Source organism: Leopardus geoffroyi, chromosome A1 (genome assembly GCF_018350155.1).
Source record: "Leopardus geoffroyi isolate Oge1 chromosome A1, O.geoffroyi_Oge1_pat1.0, whole genome shotgun sequence".
Classification (NCBI taxonomy): Eukaryota; Metazoa; Chordata; class Mammalia; order Carnivora; family Felidae; genus Leopardus; species Leopardus geoffroyi.
The window spans coordinates 25,440,304-25,464,888 of record NC_059326.1 but is presented as its reverse complement, the minus strand read 5'-3'; the positions used below and the strand labels follow the sequence as shown (position 1 = coordinate 25,464,888).

At 38.4% G+C, this 24,585-nt stretch overlaps 1 protein-coding gene across 2 annotated transcripts in view; it reads left to right on the top strand.

The window, feature by feature from the left end:
• COG3 (component of oligomeric golgi complex 3) overlaps positions 1 to 24,585 on the top strand; it is a 73,521-nt gene that overhangs the window by 16,493 nt on the left and 32,443 nt on the right. For both annotated transcript variants that reach the window (XM_045476822.1, XM_045476814.1), the window contains exons 9-14: positions 3,491 to 3,534; positions 4,212 to 4,338; positions 4,939 to 5,030; positions 7,578 to 7,717; positions 9,247 to 9,407; positions 24,222 to 24,327. In XM_045476822.1, the coding sequence (XP_045332778.1) occupies positions 3,491 to 3,534; positions 4,212 to 4,338; positions 4,939 to 5,030; positions 7,578 to 7,717; positions 9,247 to 9,407; positions 24,222 to 24,327 (670 nt within the window). The remainder of the gene's footprint in view (positions 1 to 3,490; positions 3,535 to 4,211; positions 4,339 to 4,938; positions 5,031 to 7,577; positions 7,718 to 9,246; positions 9,408 to 24,221; positions 24,328 to 24,585) is intronic.

Sequence of the window (24,585 nt, the reverse complement as noted above, 5' to 3'; positions counted from 1 at the left end):
TGACGTAAATAGGATATTGCTATGAAGTTAATTTAGCCAGCCCTTTTGAGGCTCTGCTGTATGTTAGACCTTTTGCTAAACCAGGAAAATGAATACAAATGAAAGGTAGGCACTGTCTTTCCACATTACGGTAGCGTACCTTAGAGGTGCCTTAAGAGCACAGAACAGGAGACACTTAGCTCTTCCCGTGATGCTCAGGGAAGGTTTCTAGGTGAAAGTGATATTTGACCGAAAGGAGCACAGATTTATAGCGGGCTTGAGGGGATTGGTAAGGATGCTTCATGCAGAGAAGACAGCACATAGAGGGATGGTTGTAGCCATACTTATTTTGGCAGAGCTCCCTGTAACTTGTGACCAGAACACAGGACGTTGGTAACGTGTGATGGGGGAAAAAAAAGACAGGAAAGATGGTAGAGATCGTTTCACAAGGGGCATCACATGTCATGCCAATTCAGGACAAGCGGAGAGCTAGTGGAGTATTTTATTTTTTTCAAGTTTATTTATTTTGGGAGAGAGCGAGAGAGCACGTGAATGTGTGCAAGTGAGGGGAGGGCAGAGAGAGGGAGAGAGAGAGAACCTCAAGTAGGCTCTGCACTGTCAGCTCAGAGCATGATTCGCAGCTCAAACCCATGGCCCGTGAGCTGAAGTCAGACGCTTGACCAGCTGAGCCACCCAGGCCCCCCTGGTGAAGTATTTTAGACAGGAGAATGATTTGGTCCGATTTGCCATTTCTTTAGCTTAAGGATGCTCTTTGAAGATGGATTATGGCGAAGCAAGATTTGAGACAGGGAGGCCTGATCAACAAGGAAGATTTTGCACTAGTCCATGAGAAATAGGGGTTGATTAAGCTGTTGGTAGTATATTCTTGAGGTTGGGAACATGTGCCTTACTTATTCTCCTTAGCACAGTGGCTGGTACTTATGTGCTAAATATTTGTCTTGATGGAGTGATTAGAAACGGAGGGTGTAGAAAGTAGGTCTGTGTGTCAGTATTTACATATTTAATAACATAGCCAAGATACAGTTGACCAGCTGGTACATGTATCTTTTTCCCCTTCCTTGTGAAGATAGTAGAAAGAGTAGTCTACTTTTGCTGACTGACTCAATCCCTTTCTTGTTTCCCTCCCAGAGTTAGTTGAAAGGGTTTTTTTGTTTTTTGAAATAAGAGAAACTTGGTCTTACTTATAGAAGATACAGGAGAAGGGTGGTTCATTGATGGTAAGAGGTTTAGATTGTGCCTGATTGGTTGCTTTTGCTTAGTAGTCGAATACCAGTGGCAAAAATTTGATTAGAAAAGAAATGGTGTAGATAGGTGTGATATATAGCTCCGTGGGGTGGGTGAATATAAAATGATTTTATAATTTTCAGCGGCCTTTCTGCTTGCCATTTACTAATGGTAACCAATTAATACATGCGATGGAGTCCTGACATATTAGTGACAGAAAGCATAAAATATTTATCTACAAATAACCTTAATGGAAATACAAGGAGGAAGAAAATGGCAAAACTGGACAGAAAATCATAAAAGACTGAATAAATAGTAAATTTATCTTGTTCCTGGTTCAGGAGACTTAATTTTTTAAATGTCAGTTTCTCCTAATATAATTTATTAGTCAAATGTAATCTTAGCAAAAATTCCGATGGAATTTCTTTTTGGATAATGCTAAAATTCATTTGATGTACTAAATAAGCAAGACTAATTAGACAAGAAAAATTTGAAAAATACAGTGATACTGATTCAAGAATTCATCAGTGGATCACTGGAATGGAAAATTCTAGAACTTAGTATATAAATTTCTTAAAGAGGAAGGGTTCTAGTTTTCTACATAGTATTGGGAAGATTTGCTAAGTATTTGGGGAAAAAGAAGTCAGGTCTTCCTTTTATAACATTACCAAAATACACTATCAGTAAACCAAAGAGTTAAATGTAAAAATAAGCAGAAAAAAAAAAAAAAAAAAAAAAAAAAACTAGCAGAAATTACTAGGAAAAAATTATGGAGTAAAAGATTTGTGATATAAAAATTACATTTTCCAGGGGCACCTGGGTGGCTCAATTGGTTAAGAGTCCGACTTTGGCTCAGGTCATGAATGGTTTGTGAGTTCAAGCCCTGTTTTGGGCTCTGTGCTGACAGCTCAGAGCCTGGAGCCTGCTTCAGATTCTGTGTCTCCCTCTCTCTCTGCCCCTCTCCAACTTGTGTTCTGTCTCTCTCTCAACAATAAACATTAAAAAAAATTAAATTTTCTGAATTTTAAACAGCCACAGAAAAACAGAAACTAGAATGTTTCCAACAAATAAGTGTGAGAGGGTTAATATTTTCAATATACCAAGAGTGCTGGTAAGTCAGTAAGAAAGATAAATATCTACTCTGAGTGGCCAGATTACTCAAAGAAAATGCAAACGATTAATAAATATGAGTGCTTGTATAGCCTCCGTGGAGAATACGTGCAGTTTAAGGTTAGCTGGCATTTTTTTTTTGGTCAAGAAAATGGCAGATTAACGTGTAACAGTCAGTGCTTTTGAGGATTTGGTCAGGCAGACAATTCTGCTGATAGGGATATAAATCAGTTCCTTTCTCAGAAACGTTTTAGGAGAATGGAGCAAAAGCCCCTAAAAGTATCTCTTTTGAGCCAGTGTTGGGCGTCCCCGACTGGGAAGTACTTTCTGTTACTGTAGTAGCTTTACCTGGTGGGAGGTGGAAAGTCAAGAGGCGGGAGCCAGCTCTCCTGGACTCAGACGACTCCTGGGCAGCTGGTGCCCAGACCCTCTAGTTTCACTCCTAACCACTGGGCTTTTCTTCTCAGGATACAATGTAGATGTCGAACAGAATGTTTGATTTATGGTACGTTTGCCGTGGGGGCTGTGAAAGTAATGTTTTAAATAATAATAATAGTGATTCGTTGAGTGTTTACTAGTTACCAGGCACTATGGTAAGGCTTTCCATACATTTTCATCTGATTGTTGAGTAGGATGATGTTTTGAAGTGTTAATTTTTTGAAGGCAGATTATAAAGCTGAATATATAATTCTAGTTTTTTTTTAAAGAAATATATAGTAACTATAGTGTACAAATAACTGAAAGAATATCTTAAAATATTAAATGTGGTTATTTTGTGGTATTATAGGTGATTTTTATATTTCAGCGTTTTTGAATTTACAGATTTCCTGATATTAGCGTGTATTCGTTAAAATGAGGAAGTAATTAAAAGTATAACTAAAACAAATGTTTTTTTTTTTTTAATTTTTTTTTTTTCCACGTTTTTATTTTTATTTTTGGGACAGAGAGAGACAGAGCATGAACGGGGGAGGGGCAGAGAGAGAGGGAGACACAGAATCGGAAACAGGCTCCAGGCTCCGAGCCATCAGCCCAGAGCCCGACGCGGGGCTCGAACTCACGGACCGCGAGATCGTGACCTGGCTGAAGTCGGACGCTTAACCGACTGCACCACCCAGGCGCCCCACAAATGTATTTTTAATATATTTTTATTTTGCAGACTATCATTGAACAAATAGAACAGCGATCTGAAAAAATACCTGAGTGAGTACCTAGAATTTCTTTACTTTCCAAATGACCTTCTTCTTGATGTGCTCTTTTTCCAAGTTTATTATGTCCTTCATATTTTCTGAGCAGTTACCTTGCATGCTATGTAAACCTTGCAGCACATTACTTATTTGGGAGAATAAGGTTGTAGATGTGTCTTAGTGAGTTTGCAAGGCATCTCTTTTTCCCATAGCAGGATTTTCTTTTCTTTTCTTTTTTTAAATTTGTTTATTTATTTTGAGAGGGGGGCGGGCAGAAAGAGAGAGAGGGAGAGAGAGAATCCCAGGCAGGCTTCTCACTGTCAGCAAAGAGCCGAATGCAGGGCTTGAACTCATGAACCATGAGATCATGACCTGAGCCGAAGTTGGATGCTTAACCGACTAAGCCACCCAGGCGCACCAAGCAGAATTTGCTTTTAATTTCAATAGATGTAAGATCTTTCTCTACTCTTGGGAGATAAATCTTTCTTTAAAAGTTCTAGCTTTTGAACCACAGTTCATTATGGTTTGTTTTTTCTTTTTATACATAAATATTTGTAGTATTTAATGTGGGCAAATGAGAAGGGACCTTACAGCTTTAGGGGTTTGGAAACCACTTCTGGGATTTAAGATCAGATTTATTTTACATACCTGAACTCGGAAGTTTGTATGCCAATCCCATCTGCTTTTCATCAGATACCAGCAACTGCTGAATGACATCCATCAGTGTTACCTTGACCAGCGGGAGCTTCTTTTAGGCCCTAGTATCACTTGTACTGTAACAGAGTTAACCAGCCAGAACAACAGAGATCATTGTGCCTTGGTAAGTTTCTACTAGTTTTGTTCGGTGTTTAAACCTTCCTCTGAGATGTTTTGGTATTCTAGAAGCTACAAGTGGGTAAATAAGTTTTGGTTCCCATATCAACAAACTTAGAGAATTTTTCTTTCAGGTAAGAGAAATCTGGTGTAGTAGTTAGCAGTCAACTTGTCAAAATAATTCTCATTTTGATGTATTTTTTGAAGAATGAAGATTCACAAACAAGTATTCCTTTAAAGATGAAGTATCACAGTTTGTGGATTTATACTGACCATTTAGTTTTCACTTTTGCTGCAGAATGCTTTTTTGTTTTGTGACTTTAATTCATACTATAGAAAGATATATAAAGATTTTTTTATTAAATACTCCCTTTTCAACTAGAAAAGTAATTTTCATTGTCAAAAGTTTAAAAGACAAAAGAAAATAAAAATGAGCCATGTTTATGTTCGGCAGTAAATCTTTGGAAACCAACCATTTTCTGTTCTTGCATAACTTTTATGAATATATATGCATAATCACATTGTAAATAAGATACTTGCTTTATTTCTAAGTGCTGGAATCATTGTGTGTCTTTAACTCTAGGTGATGTGTGTTTATTTCCTGCAGATTCGCAGTGGCTGTGCCTTTATGGTTCACGTGTGCCAGGATGAGCACCAGCTTTACAATGAATTTTTCACAAAACCAACATCAAAATTAGAGTAGGTGGTACACAAACTCTAACTCTTGGTGTTTTTTTTTTGTTTGCTTTGTTTTTTGTTTTGGAGAGAGAGAGGATGAGAGAGAGTGCACACACGTGTGCATGGGGGCAGAGAGAGAGAGCGAGCGAGAGAGAGAGAATAAGTGAGAATCCCAAGCAGCTTGAATCCCAAGCTCCATGCTGTCAGCTCAGAGCCTGACGTGAGGTTTGATCTCACAAACTGTGAGATCATGACCTGAGCTGAAATCAAGAGTTGGATGCTTCACCAACTGAGCCACCCAGTCTCCCCTACCTCTTGCTTTTAAGATTTAATTTGCTAATAACCATCATGGCTTATTATATTATATGAATATTTAAAAATTAACTGCAGAGGCACCTGGGTGGCACAGTCGGTTAAGTGTCTGACTTTGGCTCAGGTCATGATCTTGCAGTTGGTGAGTTCACGCCCCACATCGGGCTCTGTGCTGACAGCTCAGAGCCTGGAGCCTCCTTCGGATTTTGTATCTCCCTCTGTCTCTCTGCTCCTCCCCTGCTCACCCCAGTCTCTCTCTCTCTCAAAAATAAGTAAACATTAAAAAATTTTTTAAAAAATGAATAAAATTAACTGCAGAATATTTTAACTTTTGTGGGTGTGTGAACAGAATACTCTTGGGTGGGACAGTGCCTTTTTTGAAAAATAAATGCAATTTAAAGGCCAACATGCCTTTATATTTATAATATATTTATGGAGACATTATGGGACGATAGTAAGAATCCTGTACTGGGAACTAAGTCTTGGCAATCTATATCCCTTTATCTCCACTAAGTGTGATAATTCCTTCTAGTTAAAAAATTCTGTGGTTCTAACCAATGAAAGACACTTAAAAATACGTACAGTATTTAATACCTTTTCCTTATTTTTCTGAAAGTGTCTTTCTGCCCATGTTAGTCACTTTTGGTTTTTTCCTATTGGCGATTTTGACTCTTACAAAGGTTCTAACATTGTAACTCTTGTACTGAGGAAGAGACAAATTTATCTCATGGTATTGATTAGGTTGATCATTTCTGATGAAATGCTATGTATAGAAGAGCACTATTGACAATATGGAGAATATAGACCATCAAATGTTTAAAATTGTCAAAAATATACTTGTATGTCCAAAGTACTTTTAAAAAAAATTTTTTTTTTTTTTTTAATTTTTTTTTTTTTCAACTTTTATTTATTTTTGGGACAGAGAGAGACAGAGCATGAATGGGGGAAGGGCAGAGAGAGAGGGAGACACAGAATCGGAAACAGGCTCCAGGCTCTGAGCCATCAGCCCAGAGCCCGACGCGGGGCTCGAACTCACGGACCGCGAGATCGTGACCTGGCTGAAGTCGGACGCCTAACCGACTGCGCCACCCAGGCGCCCCTTAAAAAAAATTTTTAATGCTTATTTATTTTTGAGAGAGAGAGAGAGAGAGAGACAGAATACAAGTGACGAAGGGGCAGAGAGAGAGGGAGACACAGAATCTGAATCAGGCTCCAGGCTCTGAACTGTCAACACAAAGCCCGACACGGGGCTCAAATTCGCGAACCATGAGATCATGACCTGACCTGAAGTCGGACACTTAACTGACTGAGCCACCCAGGTGCCCCTATGTCCAAAATACTTTGAGGTTTGTTTATCTAAGTATTCAAGAATTCTTGGGGCGCCTGGGTGGCTCAGTCGGTTAAGCGGCTGACTTCGGCTCAGGTCATGATCTCGCGGTCCGTGAGTTTGAGCCCTGCATCGGGCTCTGTGCTGACAGCTCAGAGCCTGGAGCCTGTTTCAGATTCTGTGTCTCCCTCTCTCTGACCCTCCCCCGTTCATGCTCTGTCTCTCTCTCTCTCTCTCTCAAAAATAAACGTTAAAAAAAAAAAAAAAATTTAAAAAAAAAATTCTGAATTCATGTTTCCTAGGGAAAATGTTATATTTGATTCACAAATGATGTAGAATTTAAAAGGATACTTACTGGGAATATTTGTTATTGTGGACAAGGGACATATATATCAAAGTATTGCTGAAATGAAGTTGTAACAAATTGACATTTGGCTTGGGGCAGCTAATTTGAGTGGCTGCTGAAGACTCCTTATTGATTTGAGCTTTTATTTATTTATTTTTTTTATTAAGAAATTTTTTTTTAATGTTTGTTCATTTTTGAGAGATAGAGGGTGAGTGGGGGAGGAGCAGAGAGAGAGGGAGACACAGAATCTGAAACATGCTCCAGGCTCTGAGCTGTCAGCACAGAGCCCTACGTGGAGCTCGAACTCACAGACCCTGTGTGCATGATGACCTGAGCTGAAGTTGGATGCTCAACCGACTGAGCCCAGGTGCCCCTGATTTGAGCTTTTAAAGCAAAAACAAAACAAAACAAAACTGCAGTATTATTTTTACCCTTTCACTTCTCATTATGTAATGTTCCTATACACTGTTTTCCAGTAGATTTTTATTTTTATTGGCTAGAAGAAATCAATGATGCCATTTATACTGTTAGAAAATCCTGAAAAGATTATTACTTATAACCATGTTTTATTCTTTCATTGTAGTGAACTTTTGGAGAAACTGTGTGTGTCGTTGTATGACGTCTTCAGGCCCTTGATCATTCATGTTATTCACTTAGAGACTCTATCAGAACTTTGTGGGATCCTTAAAAATGAGGTGCTTGAAGATCATGTGCAGAACAATGGTAAATGATAATTTAGAAAATTTCAAAAGTCTTTTTCATTGTTATCTGTGGCTCAGTGAATTTGAAAACCCCCTATCTTCTACCCCACTCACCTGTATAAATTTAATATTTTTATAGCCTGGCTTGATGCCTTGTCCCTTTTTATTTATTTTTTTTAATTTATTTTTTTTTTTTCAACGTTTATTTATTTTTGGGACAGAGAGAGACACAGCATGAACGGGGGAGGGGCAGAGAGAGAGGGAGGCACAGAATCGGAAACAGGCTCCAGGCTCTGAGCCATCAGCCCAGAGCCTGACGCGGGGCTCGAACTCACGGACCGCGAGATCGTGACCTGGCTGAAGTCGGACGCCTAACCGACTGCGCCACCCAGGCGCCCCGCCTTGTCCCTTTTTAAATCAAGATGCACCTTACTTTTTGACTAAAGGTACAAATTAAATGGGGAAAGAATTTTAAAATCTGGGAAAAATTAGTAATAAAATAATTACAGTTACCTTTCTTTCTGGTATCAGAAATCCAGAGAGAATTGTTGGTTTTGGATTAGGCGTTTCTAATACATTTTTACTAGAATACATAAAGTCATTGACTATATTGCTCACTCTTGATTTAAAAACAAATTATTTTAGCGTACATACATGTGAATAACTTATCTTTTTTGAAATTACAAATAAAAGCAATGTTCTGGAAAGCTCTACTTTAACCATCTGATACGTTCTTTCATACTGTATTTGATTTGATTGTCATTTTCCTAATGGTACTTAGGTACCTTAAAAAAAAACAAAAAACCTTCAAGTGGTTATTTTACTGGCAGAAATTAATGTCTTCACTTTGACTTTGCTCAGGAGACACTATAGGTTTGTTATGCTTCCAGAGTTTCTTATTCTGCTGCATTTAGTTCATTCTAAGGTGTGTATTTTCTCATATATTAATGCCTCTGAGTTAAATGGAGTATTTATGTTATTGTGTAGTGTCTCCAGCGCCCCACCCCTAGGAAAGCTGTTACTGCATCACTGGTTTGTCTTAACACTCTTGGCATCTTAGGAATGAAGAAATTCTATATGAACTCATATTTCATTTTAAATTTCTACTCAGTTTTCTTTGTAGTAACATGAACAAGTCATTTACTGTCTGTGGGACTTAATTTATTTGTAAAATAGGAATGATACCCCAGCTACTAAGCTGCTCTAGCCCTCTCTCAGGATTAGTCCAAAGCTGTATGAGATAACTTTTAAAAAGCACAAAACACATAAAAATTCAGATTTTATTATTCATGTTAATAATAGAAATATCACAGAGTCCCAGGAAGAAGGTATGAGGGCACATTTATTTCCCAGCTTTCAATATGAGGAAATTGAAAGAAATTTATTAAATTTTTCTGAGGTCTTTGAATCATACTGAAGTAGAATGCAGCCACAGTCCCCGAGGCAAAAACGGTTCCTGCTATTACTAGGCAATTTAACAATATTTTCGCTTGTTTAAAGAAAGCATTTTTCCAAATATAAAAAGGATGGATGATTACACTTTTTTATCAGCTGAACAACTGGGAGCATTCGCAGCTGGAGTAAAGCAGATGCTGGAAGACGTACAAGAGCGGCTAGTCTACAGAACCCACATCTACATTCAGACGGACATCACGGGCTACAAACCTGCTCCGGGAGACCTGGCGTATCCTGATAAGTTGGTGATGATGGAGGTAGGGGCCCCTTCCTTGATCTGTCCCTCAGTCCCACATACCTTTTGGATGTTTTGTACGAGTGAAGATAGGATTTTTCTTTTTAATTCTCACTCAAGATGTAAAATCAAGATAAACTTGGCCATAAAATCATAGGAAATAAAATAAAATAAAAATTGAACAGAAATGATCTGTTAGGTTGTTTTTCCTTCAGGTTGTGTTTTATAATTCACTTCCCTCCCCTTTCTAGGAAATAATGTGTTCTCAAGTTTTAAATTGAATTTGTACTCCTTGTTATTTCTCTCTCTCTTTTTTTAATAAATGGCATAGAAGAGGGTTGATAATGTAGGAGCTACTGTTGTTGATGGTCACATAACCATCCACATGTCATTCCGTCTCATAAAAACCCTGGAGGACATCTCCTCAATTACACAGTGTTGGTGTCCAGTGTATGGTTTGAAGACTTAGATTTATCTCACTGATCATTTATCTCACTGATTTAGTTGCATATGAATATTTTCTTTCAGTGCTTGACAGAGTTTAAATAATGCTGAGGGTATTAGTGCTAAAATAGAATTAGAATCTAGAACCTGTATTAGTATTATTATTATTATTATTATTATTTTTGAGAGAGGGAGAGAGGGCCTGTGCACACAAGTGGTAGAGGGGGAGAGAGAAACCCAAGCAGAGACTCTACTTCCTGCGTGGCTCGATCCCACTACTACGAGATCATGACCTGAGCTGACATCAAGAGTCAGACGTTCAACTGATTGAGCCACCTAGGGAGCCCAGAATCTAGAACTTTCTTTTTTTTAAAATTTTTTTTTTTCAACGTTTATTTATTTTTGGGACAGAGAGAGACAGAGCATGAACGGGGGAGGGGCAGAGAGAGAGGGAGACACAGAATCAGAAACAGGCTCCAGGCTCTGAGCCATCAGCCCAGAGCCCGACGCGGGGCTCGAACTCACGGACCGCGAGATCGTGACCTGGCTGAAGTCGGACGCTTAACCGACTGCGCCACCCAGGCGCCCCTTTTTTTTTTTTTTTTTTAAATTTTTTTTTTTTCAACGTTTATTTATTTTTGGGACAGAGAGAGACAGAGCATGAACGGGGGAGGGGCAGAGAGAGAGGGAGACACAGAATCAGAAACAGGCTTAGAACTTTCTTAATGTAGGTTTCAAATATAAGCAAAAAGTAGAGTAATACAATGAACTCTTACATAGTATTATCCCAGCTTCTACATGGCCAGTCTTGTTTCACTTAGACCTCCATTACTCCCCCTCCTCATCATTAGTTATTTTTTGAACAAATTCCAAACATTTCATCAGTAAATACTTCAGTAGGTAACCTTAAAAGGTAAGGGCATGTATTACTGTTTGCAGTGAAGTCTTTTTTTCCAGTTTCATTAAAAATAATCAGCATATATCGGGGCGCCTGGGTGGCGCAGTCGGTTAAGCGTCCGACTTCAGCCAGGTCACGACCTCGCGGTCCGTGAGTTCGAGCCCCGCGTCGGGCTCTGGGCTGATGGCTCAGAGCCTGGAGCCTGTTTCCGATTCTGTGTCTCCCTCTCTCTCTACCCCTCCCCGTTCATGCTCTGTCTCTCTCTGTCCCAAAAATAAATAAACGTTGAAAAAAAAAATTTTTTTTAAATAATCAGCATGTATCAATGTATAAGCCTAAGGCATATAGCATGACGTTTTGATTTACATACATTACAAGATGATTACACAGTAGGTTTAGTTAACATTCATCATCTCATATGGATAGCAATAAAAAGAAATTTCTGTAGGGGCTTCTGTGTGGCTCAGTCGGTTAAGTGTCTAATTCTTGATTTCAGCTCAGGTTGTGAGATCGAGCCTTGCATCAGGCTCTGTGCTGACAGCATAGAGCCTTCTTGGGATTCTTTCTCCCCCCCGCCTTCCTTTGCTCGTGTGTCACGCTCTGTCTCTCAAAATAAATAAACATTAAAAAAAAAAAACCCAGAAATTTCTCTTTGTGATGAGACCTCTCAGGATCTACCTCTCAACAACTTTCCTGTCTATCATGTAGTACTGTTAACTGTAGTTATGTAGTCATGTCATACATCATATTCCTAGTACTTAGTTATCTTGTAGTTGAGAGTTTGTACCTTTTTTGTTTTTATTTTTTAGATTTCACATAAAAGTGAGATGATACAACATTTGTCTTTAACTTATTTCACTTAGCATAATGTCTTCAGGGTCTATCCATGTTGTAAATGGTAGGATTTGCTTTTTTTTTTAATGGCTGAATAATATTCCACTGTATATCTATATATCACAACTGCTTTATCAATTTATCCACTGGTGGACACTTAGGTTGTTTCCATGTCTTAGCTATTATGAGTCACGATGTAGTGAACATGGGAGTGCAGATATCCTTTTGGGTTATTAGTGTTTTCATTTCCTTTGGATGAATACCCAGAAGTGGAATTGCTGGATTGTATAGTACTTCTATTTTTAATTTTTTGAAGATCCTCCATACTGTTTTCCATAGTGGCCGCATCAATTGACAATCCTACAAACAGAGCACAAGGGCTCCCTTTTCTCCACATCGTCACCAGCATTTGTTATCTCTTATCTTTTTGATGATGGTCATTCTAACAGGCGTGAGATATTATCTCATTGTGGTTTTAACTTGCATTTCTCTGATGGTTATTGATGTTGACCGTCTTTTCATTTACCTGTTGGCCATTTGTATATCCTCTTTGGAAAAGCGTTGATTCAGTTCCTTTGCCCATTTTTAATTGGGTTATTTGGGTTTTTTTTTTTGCTGTTGAGTTGTAGGAGTTCTTTATATATTTTAGATATTAACTCATTATCAGATTTATGGTTTGCAAATATTTTTTGCCATTCTGTAAGTCATGTTTTCACTTTGTTGTGGTTCCTTTTGCTGTGCATAAGCTTTTTAGTTTGATATAGTCCCACTTGTTTATTTTGGTAAGGGCACTTCTAATTGTAACACAACTGTGATAAAATTATCATGCCTTTATTTTGTAATTAAAAAAATTTTTTTAATGTTTACTTTTTTGAGAGAGAGACAGAGAGCAAGAGAGGGAGGGGCAGAGAGAGAGGGAGACACAGAATCTGAATCAGGTTCCAGGCTCTGAGCTGTCAGTACAGAGCCCAATGTACGGCTGGAACTCACAAACCGTGAGATCATGACCTCAGCCGCAGTCGGATGCTTAACCGGCTGAACCACCCACGTGCCCCCAATTATCACTCCTTTTTAAAAGCAGTATAATAATGCTTTAGTGTCATTGAATAGTCAGTTGAACCTAGAATTTTTTCAGATTTACTGTTTTTGTCCCATTTACTTTAGCTTTTTGTGTGGATATTTTATTACTGAACCGTTTGAAAGTAAATTATAGGTATCATGAGTCTTCATTTCTGAATTCTTCAAATCTTACTCTCTTAAGAATAAAAACATTTCTGGGGTGCCTGGGTGGCTCAATTGTCTTTCGGCTCAGGTCATGATCTCACTGTTTGTGAGATCAAGCCTCAGGTCACGATTTGCACTGACAGCCTGCTTGGGATTCTCTCTCTCCTTTTCTTTCTGCCCCTCCCCTACTCGGTGAGCACGCATGTATATGCTCTCTCTCAAAATAAATAAACATTAAAGAAATGTTAAAAAAAGAAAACATTCTTCACGTAATCACATGCCATTTGTACATATACTGTATGTAGTATATTTTCAGATTTCCCCAGTTGTCCTTCAAATGTCTTTCCTAACAAGATCAAAAAATTTAGAGAGTGGGGTCTAGTCAAGGTTACTGTCTCCCCCCACCTGCTTTTTTGTTTTTGTTTTTGTTTTTATGACATTGACTTTTTTGAAGAGATCAAGCTAGTTTTGTTGTGGAATGTGCCACATTCTGGATTTGTCTGATTGTTTTCCTCATATTTAGATTCAGATTACACTTTTTTCTTTTTTTTTTTGGCACGAATACTACAAGGTTGATGTTGTGTACTTCTTTATCACATCAAAGGCATATAATGTCAGCATGTTCCACAATTGGATAATGTCATAATTGCTGACTTCATTATAAAAGTGCATTACCTCCTTTGTAATTAGTAATGATGAAATGATATTTAGAGATTATGTGAGTTCCCCAGCATCTTTTTTGGTTATTGCAACCATTAATGATCTGTGTCTGAACCAGTTATTATGTTGGGAGTAGCAAGACGGCAATTTTCATATCGGCCATTTCTTCTACATATATTAGTTGGCAATCTGCTGTAAAGAATTAATTTCTCAGGGCGCCTGGGTGGCTCAGTCGGTTGAGTGTCTGACTTTGGCTTAGGTCATGATCTTGCAGTCTGTGAGTTCGAGCCCTGCGTCGGGCTCTGTGCTGACAGCTTGGAGCCTGGAGTCTGTTTCCGATTCTGTGTCTCCCTCTCTGCCCCTCCCCCACTCATGCTATGTCTCTCTCTCTCTCTCTCTCTCTCTCTGTCAAAAATAAACATTTTAAAAAAATAAAAAAAAAATTAATTTCTCTCCTTCCCTTTTTCCTACCCCTGTCCCTTGTACACTAGTGGATTTTTTTTAAAAAGTCGTACTATCTATTGTCATTATTTTTTTTAAAGCTCAGAATTGTCCCAAATCTGACTAGTGGAGGCCCCTTGAAATAGCTTCTTTGTTCTTTTAACATGTCTCCATAATCCTGGAGGACTTTTTTCTTAAGCAGTTTTATCGAATTACAGTTTATAAGCCCTACAGTTCACCCATTTTGAGTTTATAATTTAATCATTTTTAATACATTCATGGATAAGTGCATTCGACACCACTAGTCGATTTTAGACCATTTTTATCATCTCAAAAAAAACCCTGTACCCTTTATCCATCACCCTCCTCCCCCAGCCTGAGGCAAACACTGATTTCTATCTGTAGAGTGCTCTGTTCTAGACATTTCACATGAATAGAATTATATAACATATGGTCTTTTGTGATGTCTTGCACTTAGTGTGTTTTCACAGGCTATGCATGTTATGTATTAGTACTTCATGCCTTTTATGGCTGGATAATATTCCATGGTATGTATAGACCACCTTTTATTTATCCATTCTTTCGCTGATGGACACATGGGTTGCTTCTACCTGTTGGGTGTTCTAAGTAATGCTGCTACAAACATTCGTGTGCACATTTTTATGTGGGCACGCATTTCATTTCTCTCCTGTGTACCGCTAGGAGTGGAGTTGCTGAGTAGTATAGTAATTCCACGTTTAATCATTTGAAGAATTGCTAGGTTGTTTCCAAAATGGCTGCACCAGTTTCCATTCCCACGAGCAGTGCATAGGGGTTCTGATTTCTTCACTTACTTGCCAGCTCTTGTTAGTAATTTGACTTTTTGGTTTCAGCCATCTTGGTGGGTATGAAGTGGTATTTCACTGTGGTTGTGATTTGCATGTTATCCTTGCATCATTTGTTGTCCCAGCATTCTGTCCAGGTGCCCCACCATCGTGTGTTGAAAGGCTTTTCTTTCCTATTGGCCCCCTTACTGAAGTCAGTTGCTCATAGATTTTTTTGTTTTATTTCTGAACTCTCAGTTGATCTTTATATCTATTTTTATGTATCATACTGATTTGATTATTTCGTAATAAATTTTGAAATCAGGAAGTATGAATTCTCTTACTTTCTTCCCTTTTCAGATTGTTTTGACTGTTTTTGGTCCATTGCATTTCTATATGAGTTTTAGAATAAACTTGTCAATTTCTACAAAGAAATCAGCTGGGATTTGGTTAGGCATTGCCTTGTATCTGTCGATTAATTTGAGGACCATTGCCGTATTAACAGTGTTAAGTCTTCTAATTCATGAACATGGGATATTTTGAAATTATTTGGATCTTTGTAAATTTCTTTCAGTGATATTTTACAGTTTTCAGAGTATAGCTTTTACACTTATTTCGTTAAATTTATTCCTAAGTATTTTTTTTTTTTTTAAATTTTTTTTTCAACGTTTATTCATTTTTGGGACAGAGAGAGACAGAGCATGAACGGGGGAGGGGCAGAGAGAGAGGGAGACACAGAATCGGAAACAGGCTCCAGGCTCTGAGCCATCAGCCCAGAGCCTGATGCGGGGCTCAAACTCACGGACCGCGAGATCGTGACCTGGCTGAAGTCGGACGCCTAACCGACTACGCCACCCAGGCGCCCCTATTCCTAAGTATTTTATTCTTTTTGATGCTAATGTAAATGGAATTGTTTTTTTTTTTTCTTTTTTCTTTTTGGAGAGAGAGCGAGGGAGAGGCAGAGAGAGATGGAGAGAGAGAATCTTAAGCAGGCTCCACACTTAGTGTGGAGCCGACGTGGGGCTCAATCTCATGACCCTGGTATCAGGACTTGAGCCAAAATCAAGACTCAGATGCTTAACCAGCGGAGCCACCCAGCCTCCCCGGAACTATTTTTTTTTTTAAATGTTTATTTTCTTGTTTTGGAGAGAGAGAGTGTGCGTGCAAGTGGAGGAGGGGCAGAGAGAGAGAGGGAAAGAGGGGATCCCAAACAGGCTCCACGCTATCAGCACAGAGCTCAACGTGGAGCTTGAACTCATAAGATCATGACCTGAGCTGAAATCCAGAGTTGATTAACCAACTGAGCCACCCACGACCCACCAGACCTATTTTCTTAATTCCATTTTTTGATTGTTCATTGCACTTGTGTAGAAATATATTTCATTTTTATGTATTGATCTTGTATCCTGTAACCTTGTTGGACTAGCTTACTCTAATAGTTTTTTAGTGGATTCCATAGGATTTTCTATATGTGTGTGTAAATATATATACATGTATTTATGTACCTAAGATCATGTCGTTGGCAAATAGAGATAGTTTTACTTCTTTTTTTCCAATCTTAATGCCTTTTATGTATTTCCCTTGCCGAATTGCCCTAGCTAGAATGTCCGATACAATGTTGAATTGAAATGGTGAGATGATGGGGCACCTGGGGGGCTCAGTCAGTTAAGTATCTGACTCTTGATTTTGGCTCAGGTCATAATCTCACGGTTTGTGGGATTGAGTCCCGCGTCGGACTCTGTGCTGGCAGCACAGAGCCTGCTTGGGATTCTCTCTCTCTTTCTGCCCTTCCTCTGCTTGTGTTCACTCTCTATCAAAATAAGTAAATAAGCATTAAAAAAAAAAAAAGAAATGGTGAGACCATATATCCTTGTCTTATTCCTGATATTCAGGGAAAGCAGCCAGTCTTTTCACCATTTAGTATGATGTTACCTGTGAGTTATTCATACGTGCCCTTTATCAGGTTGAGGAAGTTCCCATTTTTTTTTTTTTTTTTTAGAGAGTGAGAAAGCGCCAGCAGGAGAGGGGCAGAGGGAGAGAGAGAGAATTTTAAGTAGGCCCTATACTCAGTGTGAAGCCTGATGGGGGCCTCATTCCCACGACTCTGACATCGTGACCTGAGCTGAAATCAAGAGTCTGATGCTCGACTGACTAAGCCACCCAGGCGCCCCGAGGAAGTCCCTATCTGTTCCCAGTTTCTTGAGTGTTTTTATCATGAAATGGTGTTGCTTTTTGTCAGATGCTTTTTCTGCAAGTATTGGGATGATCTAGTGATTTTATTCCATTAATCAATTTTTGAAGTTAAACCAACCTTGCATTCATTCCTGAGTTAAACCCCATTTGTTGTGGTGTGTAATTCTTTTTATATGTTTCTGGATTCCATTTGCTAGTATTTTGGTAAAGATTTTTGTATCCATATTCATAAGAGATATGGTGGTTCTCTCTTCTCTTGATATTGTTGTCTGGTTTTGATAATCAGGGTAATACTGGCTTTGTCAGTTGAGTTGGGAAGTATTCCGTCTTCTGTTTTTTTGGAAGAGTTTGTGAAGAATATTGGTGTTAATTTAAATGTTTGGTGGAATTCAGTGGTGAAGCAATCTGGGCTTGACTTTTCTTTGTGGGTAATTTTTTTATTCAGTCTTTTCACTTATTATGGGTTTATTCATATTGTCTGTTTCTTCTTGAATCAGGTTTAGTAGTTTGTATTTTTCTAGGAAATTTTCCATTTCGTGTAAGTTACCTAATTTGTTGTTATACAGTTGCTCGTTGTTGTTACATTAACATTTTTTATTTCTGTAAGGTCAGTATTACTGCTCCCTCTTTATATGTGATTCTGGTAATTCCAGTCTTCTTTCTTTTTATCTTGGTCAAACTAGATTCTTTGCTTTCTTGCACAAGATGACCCAGGTACTTACGTTTTACATTTCTTGCCCTAGACCTGGAGTCACCTGTTTCTCCAAGAAGTTTTGGTTTTCTTAACGGGAGGACAGTCGTATTTAGAACTCAGGCTCTGAGTGCTAGGTGTTTTCATTGCTAGTGGTGGATGTCATTATTCCTAACCCCTTTTACAGGCCAGAGGTAGAAAAAAATACAACTTTAAATGTCATGAATTTATACTGAAACCTCCAATTCAAATCCATTTCTGTAGGGTTCTTCTTCACTTTCCCCCATTCCATATTTGTTTCTCCCTTCTCTCACAAAAGAAATTGTGGCTTCCTATATACCTTCCATTATTTACTCATTTGCTCCAAGTTACGCATACTCAAAAATAGTTTGAGTTACACCACTAATACCATAACTAACAAGAAACTTATTAAATTCAGGGTTTTTTGTACTTTTTTGGTCCTTAGATTATAGCCGACTGAGATACACAATCAGATTACTTTCAAACTTAGACCTTTGATTCTAACTATAGATCTGAAGATTTTAAACTGAGAGCTAATCTCTTTAGATTCGGATTTTGCCCATGTAAGGTTGCCATTTGCATGGCATAGGGAAACTGTAGAGTCCGACAGATCTAGGTTCAAATTCTAGCTGTTTTGATCAGTATCTGTTACCTAGTTTCTGTGAATATGTTATTATTTGTGAAGTAGGTTTAACAGTACTGACTGTGGAGGTTTGTTGTGAGACTAGAGGTAATGGGTAGAAAGCACTTGACCTACTAGTCAACAGTAGACATTGGCTGTTATTTTATAACCTTGAAATATTTAAAAATAATATTTGACTGTTTTTAAAAGTCTTTATTTAATAAGCAATGATGAAATATATAACTGATCAGTTAAAAAAATTTTTTTTGTAATTTTTTTAAGTTTTTAAATTTATTTTGAGATAGAGAGTGTGAGCAGGGGAGGGGCAGAGAGAGAGAGAGAGAGAGAGAGAAAATCCCAAGCGGGCTCTGCGCTGACAGCACAGAGCCGGACATGGGACTCAAACTCACAAACTGTGAGATCATGACCTGAGCCAAAATCAAGAGTTGGATTCTTAACCGACCGAGCCACCCAGGTGCCCCAAAATTATTATTATTATTATTTTTAAAATTTTAGTTTCTTCCCAGCTTTACTGAGATAGAATTGACATAAAACATTGTATAAGTTTAGGGTGTAACAAATCAGGAGACTATAGATGCTGGAGAGGATGTGGAGAAACGGGAACCCTCTTGCACTGTTGGTGGGAATGCAAACTGGTGCAGCCGCTCTGGGAAACAGTGTGGAGGTTCCTCAAAAAATTAAAAATAGACCTACCCTATGACCCAGCAATAGCACTGCTAGGAATTTATCCAAGGGATACAGGAGTACTGATGCATAGGCGCACTTGTACCCCAATGTTTATAGCGGCACTCTCAACAGTAGCCAAAGTATGGAAAGAGCCTAAATGTCCATCAACTGATGAATGGATAAAGAAATTGTGGTTTATATACACAATGGAGTACTACGTGGCAATGAGAAAGAACGAAATATGGCCCTTTGTAGCCACGTGGATGGAACTGGAGAGTGTGATGCTAAGTGAAATAAGCCATACAGAGAACGACAGATACCATATGTTTTCACTCTTATGTGGATCCTGAGAAACTTAACAGAAACCCATGGAGGAGGGGAAGGAAAAAAAAAAAAAAGAGGTTAGAGTGGGAGAGAGCCAAAGCATAAGAGACTCTTAAAAACTGAGAACAAACTGAGGGTTGATGGGGGGTGGGAGGGAGGGGAGGGTGGGTGATGGGTATCGAGGAGGGCACCTTTTGGGATGAGCACTGGGTGTTGTATGGAAACCAATTTGACAATAAGTTTCATATATTGAAAAAAAAAAATAAGTTTAGGGTGTACAAGGTAGTGGTTTAATGTATGTATATAATGTGAAATGTTTATCAGAGTAAATCAGTTAACATCTATCACTTCACATAGTTACATTTTTGTGTGTACGTACATAGTGAGACCTTAAAAAATCTATTGTCTTAGCAACCTTCAAATGTACAATACAATATTGTTAACTGTAGTCACCATTACTGTGTATTAGATCCCCGGGAGTTATTCATCTTGTTCTGGGAGTTTGTGCTCTTTGACCACCTTCCTCCCCTCCCCCACACCACCAGTCTGTTCTATGAATCTGGGTTATTTATTATTCTTTAAAAATAAGACATTGGCTTGTTAATAAATGTGAGTTTTGGTGTTTCTGCTTTTCTGTATTAAAATTTAATATGAAGGGGGTTGTCCTTTCAGTTTCCCTTACGTATAAGAAGGTGACTATTTTTTTTAATGTTTATTTTTTATTTTTGAGAAAGAGCATGTGTGAGCAGGGGAGGGGCAGAAAGAGGGGAAGGGGCAGAGAGAGACAGGGACAGAGGATTCGAAGTGGGCTCCATGCCGACGGCAGAGAGCCCCATGTGGGGCTCGCACCCACCAACCGTTAGGTTCATGACCTGAGCCAGGTCAGACACTTAACTGACCGAGCCACCCAGGAGCCCCAGAATATGACTATTTTTTAACTTATTAAAATAAATTACATGATCTAGTTTGTTGGAATATCTAAAATATTTAAAATAAAAGTGCATTTTATTTTATTATTTTTTAAATGTTTATTTTGAGAGAGAGAGAGAGCATGTGTGTGAGTTGGGGAGGGGCAGAGAGCAAGGAAGGAGAGAATCCCAAGCAGGTTCTGCCCTATCAGTGCAGAGTCTGACTCAGGCTCCACCCCATGAACTGTGAGATCATAGCTTGAGCTGAAATCAAGAGTTAGACAACTGACTGAGCCACCAGGTGCCCTAAACAGTTATCAGTAGCAGCCTGATTATTTTATTTGGAAAGTTCCAAAGGAAATTTTGTTGCCAGTAAACTTGAAAATGTCCCCTGAAATAATTCTGCTCAGTCATTACATGTTTCTAATGTATTTTTAAAAGTGTAGTGTAATTTTTGCAAGGTTCGTAAACTATCTTTCCTTAATTATCATTAGCTTTTTTTAAAAAAATTTTTTTTAATGTTTATTTATTTTTGAGAGAGACAGAGACAGAATGTGAGTGGGTTGGGGCAGAGAGGGAGGGAGACACAGAATCTGAAGAAGGCTCCAGGCTCTGAGCTGTCAGCATAGAGCCCGATGTGGGGCTTGAACTCACGAGCTGCGAGATCATGACCTGAGCCGAAGTCGGACGCTCAACTGACTGAGCCACCCAGATGCCCCATAATTATCATTAGCTTACAGCAGGAGTACTGACTTAAATTTATTAGTCTGTGAAAAATAGTTTAAAGTCCATTTCTTCCTAAGTATATCTGATATTTATCCCCATACTTTTTGGTCCTGAGTAGTAATCTCTGTTGTTAAGTTATAAATGTGGCTCAGATATTATCCTGTTTCTGTTTAGACTGCTTTTCCTGGAGAACACATATCCTGAGTTTCTTTTCTTTTGTAATAGATTTTATTTTATTTTATTTTTTTAACTTTATTTTTTATTTTTTAAAGTTTACATCCAAAGTAGTTAGCATATAGTGAAGCAACGATTTCAGGAGTAGACTCCTTAATGCCCCTTACCCATTTAGCCCATCCCTCCTCCCACAACCCCTCCAGTAACCCTCAGTTTGTTCTCCATATTTATGAGTCTCTTCTGTTTTGTCCCCTTCCCCGTTTTTATATTATTTTTGTTCCCCTTCCCTTATGTTCATCTGTTTTGTCTCTTAAAGTCCTCATATGAGTGAAGTCATATGATTTTTGTCTTTCTCTGACTAATTTCACTTAGCATAGTACCCTCTAGATTTTATTTTTTTAGAACAGTTTTAGATTTACCGAAGAATTGAGAAGGTAGTACACAGAGTTCCCATGTACCCAACATCCAATTGTCTCTGTCAATTAACATCTTATGTTAGTATGGTACGTTTGCTACAGTTAATGAGCCGGTAGTGATACATTGGTATTAATTAAAGGCCATAGTTTATTTGGATTCCCTTAGTTTTTATGTAATGTCTTTTTCGATTCCAGGATCCCATTATCCTATTTATGACACTATATTGCATTTGTTTTTCATGTTATGTTAGGCTTCTCTTGCCTATGACAGCTTCTCAGACTTTTCTTGTTTTTGATGATTTTAATTTAGCATTTTTGAGGAGAATTGGTAAGTATTTTGTAGGGTTCCCCCTAACCCCCTGCCGTTGGAATTTGATGTTTTTCTCACGATTAGACTGGTGGTATGTGTTTTGGGGAGGAAAATCCAAAGTAACTTTTTTAGAACATCATATCTAGGGTAGATGGTATCAACATGACTTATCAAGTTGTTAACTGAACTTGATCACCTAGCTGAGGAAGCATCGTCAGATTTCTTCACTGGCAAGTTGCTCTTTTTTCCCCAAGCTATGCTGCTTCCTTAAGATGCAGAGTATTTGCATAAATTATTTAAAATTTGTCTGCAAGGGAAATCTTTTTCCTTTTATGCATTTATGTATTTATTTAATCACTTATTGATACCAGTATGGACTCATGGGTATTTATTTTGTACTTTGGATTATAGTCCACTGCTGTTTTGCTCAAATAGTTCCAACTTTGACCATTGGGAGCTCTTTCACTTGGTTCCTGGGTCCCTTTGACAGATCCCCGGCTTATAGGTTTGTTTGTGTGTTTTTTGAACACTTCCTTATCTCGCAGCTCCAGGCGCATCTTGCCTATTTCCTGTCGTAGCCCTAGAGTCAGCCATTTCTCCAAGGAGTCCTGGCTTCTTTCATTGGAGAAAGGAATTAGCAAACAAAGTTTAGGTGCTGGGTGTGCTCATAGCTATCGGGGTTCTTGCTCTTGGATCCTGTCGGCTGACAGAGCAAAGAAGTATACGTATGTATACTAACCCATTCCTGTTGCCACACACCCTCGCCAGCATATTCACTTAACCTAACGCTTCAGTGCCTAGGCTGATATGTGTGTAGTAAGAAGTGTGTTTGTTTTAAAGCTAACAGGCTTGAAATATACCAGGCTATTTGGTTTAATGCCCTAACCTATTTTAAGAATATTCTCCTCAACTTTTCATCCCTTCTCCTGATTTCTCCTTAAATTTATATATTGGGTAGTTATATTGTTTGCATAGTACTTTTTTTTTTTTTTTAATAATATGTAAAATCAACCATGCAGGGATCAGATACATTATAGGAAGGGCATGTAGTATTGGGGCTGTTAGTTTATTGCCCACCTTTTCTTATTCTGCAGGCTCATGGTAGGAATTCTTTTGGTGTTTGGATACTGCTAATAATTCCAGGGAACCAATCAATAGTTCATGTACAGAAGTTACCTTGGTTTTGAAGCCCACAAAGTGTATATGACAAAGACTAGATCTGTTGCTCAGCCCAATCTGGGGAATTGTGTCTTTCTCTTGTTCCCCTCCTTTCCTTGTCTTCTTTATAGTAGTTTTATATTACAGACATATCAATGTCTGTAACATACAGATCACTAACTACAAAAACTTCACTAGTTTACATTTCCACCTTTATAAAGGTGGAAATACACAGAAATGGAGACCTAACAGACACTTAGCTACTGACAAAAGGAATGGCCAGAGAACTGTTTGGGAGACAGTCTCCGGGCCAGTCCTCTTACTCTGGGTGCAGAAACCAGAAAGTGTAGCTAATCCTTAAATGGCACACAGATGTAATCTTGTAATCTATCTAATAGACCATTAGGTGATGAGATTTACTAAAGCCCCCCTCATTGTAATTTAGTGACACATTTAGTATGTTTATTCAGTCATCACATGGCCAGTCTCCTGATGCTTTCTTGTGTAGACCTTTTGGTTTAAGGACACCACTTGCAGCAAATGTTTGCTTTGTTTTTCTTTTGGTGGGGGGTAGGGGTACAAGGTGATCTTGCTGTGACATCTGTGTGCCATGTAGGGATTAGCTACACTTTCTAGTTTCTGCACGCAGAGTAAGAGGACTGGCCCAGAGTCTGTCTCCCAAATAGTTCTCTGGCCATTCCTTTTGTCAGTAGCTAAGTGTCTGTTAATCTCCATTTCTGTGTATTTCCACTTTTATAAAGGTGGAAATGTAAACTAGTGAAGTTTTCATTACTTAGTAGTTAGTGACCTGTGTGTATTTGATGTTATTCTTTAGGCAGTGAAGAAGGGTTGAATAGTCTCAGTGCATAAGCTAATTTTTAATAATCTGAAAAATAGCTTACTGTACCCATTCTCTCATAGAAAGTGAGTTGTTTGAATTGGCCAGTTACTTGATAAAGCATTTCTGACATTCAGAATGTGTCCAATCTTAAAGTTTGTTTCTAAACATCAAGTTGAAAGTAGCTTCCTATAGGAGGCTCGTGTATTTGACCCTTCAGCAAATACCTGGTAATGGTTCTGGGATTAATGGTTCACAAAAGGCTATGTATGTGTTTACGGGAATAGGGACGCTCTATACTAATTCAACTTTTTCATTTCCATGGGTTGTTTTGCCTTAGTTTCATTAGTCCATTCATTTATTAACTAGATTTTTTTTTTTTAGCTTTTTGGAAAGAACGTGTTCATGTTGCAAAATACAGCTGAAAACTACACTTTAATTTTGTTTCTGATTTCTTTACACAGCAAATTGCACAAAGTTTAAAAGATGAACAGAAGAAGGTACCTTCGGAAGCTTCGTTTTCAGATGTTCAGTTAGAGGAAACAGAGTCTAATAATCTAACAAAATCTGGTATGTTATGATGTTTAACTCCAACTTTGATTTATTCATTTAAACTTTTATTGAGGCCTTGTCATGTTCCAGACATGAGAAATGAGAAACAGCTTATGGGCCTTTGAGGAGCCCACACTTGAGCAGGCGGGGGTGGGGGTGGGGGTGGGGGAGATTGATAAGCCACAGATGTAATTCAGTGGTGATATGCCCAAAGGTATACACAGGACACTCTTGGATCATGGATGAAGGGCATCAAAATTACAAAGCTTTGAGTGC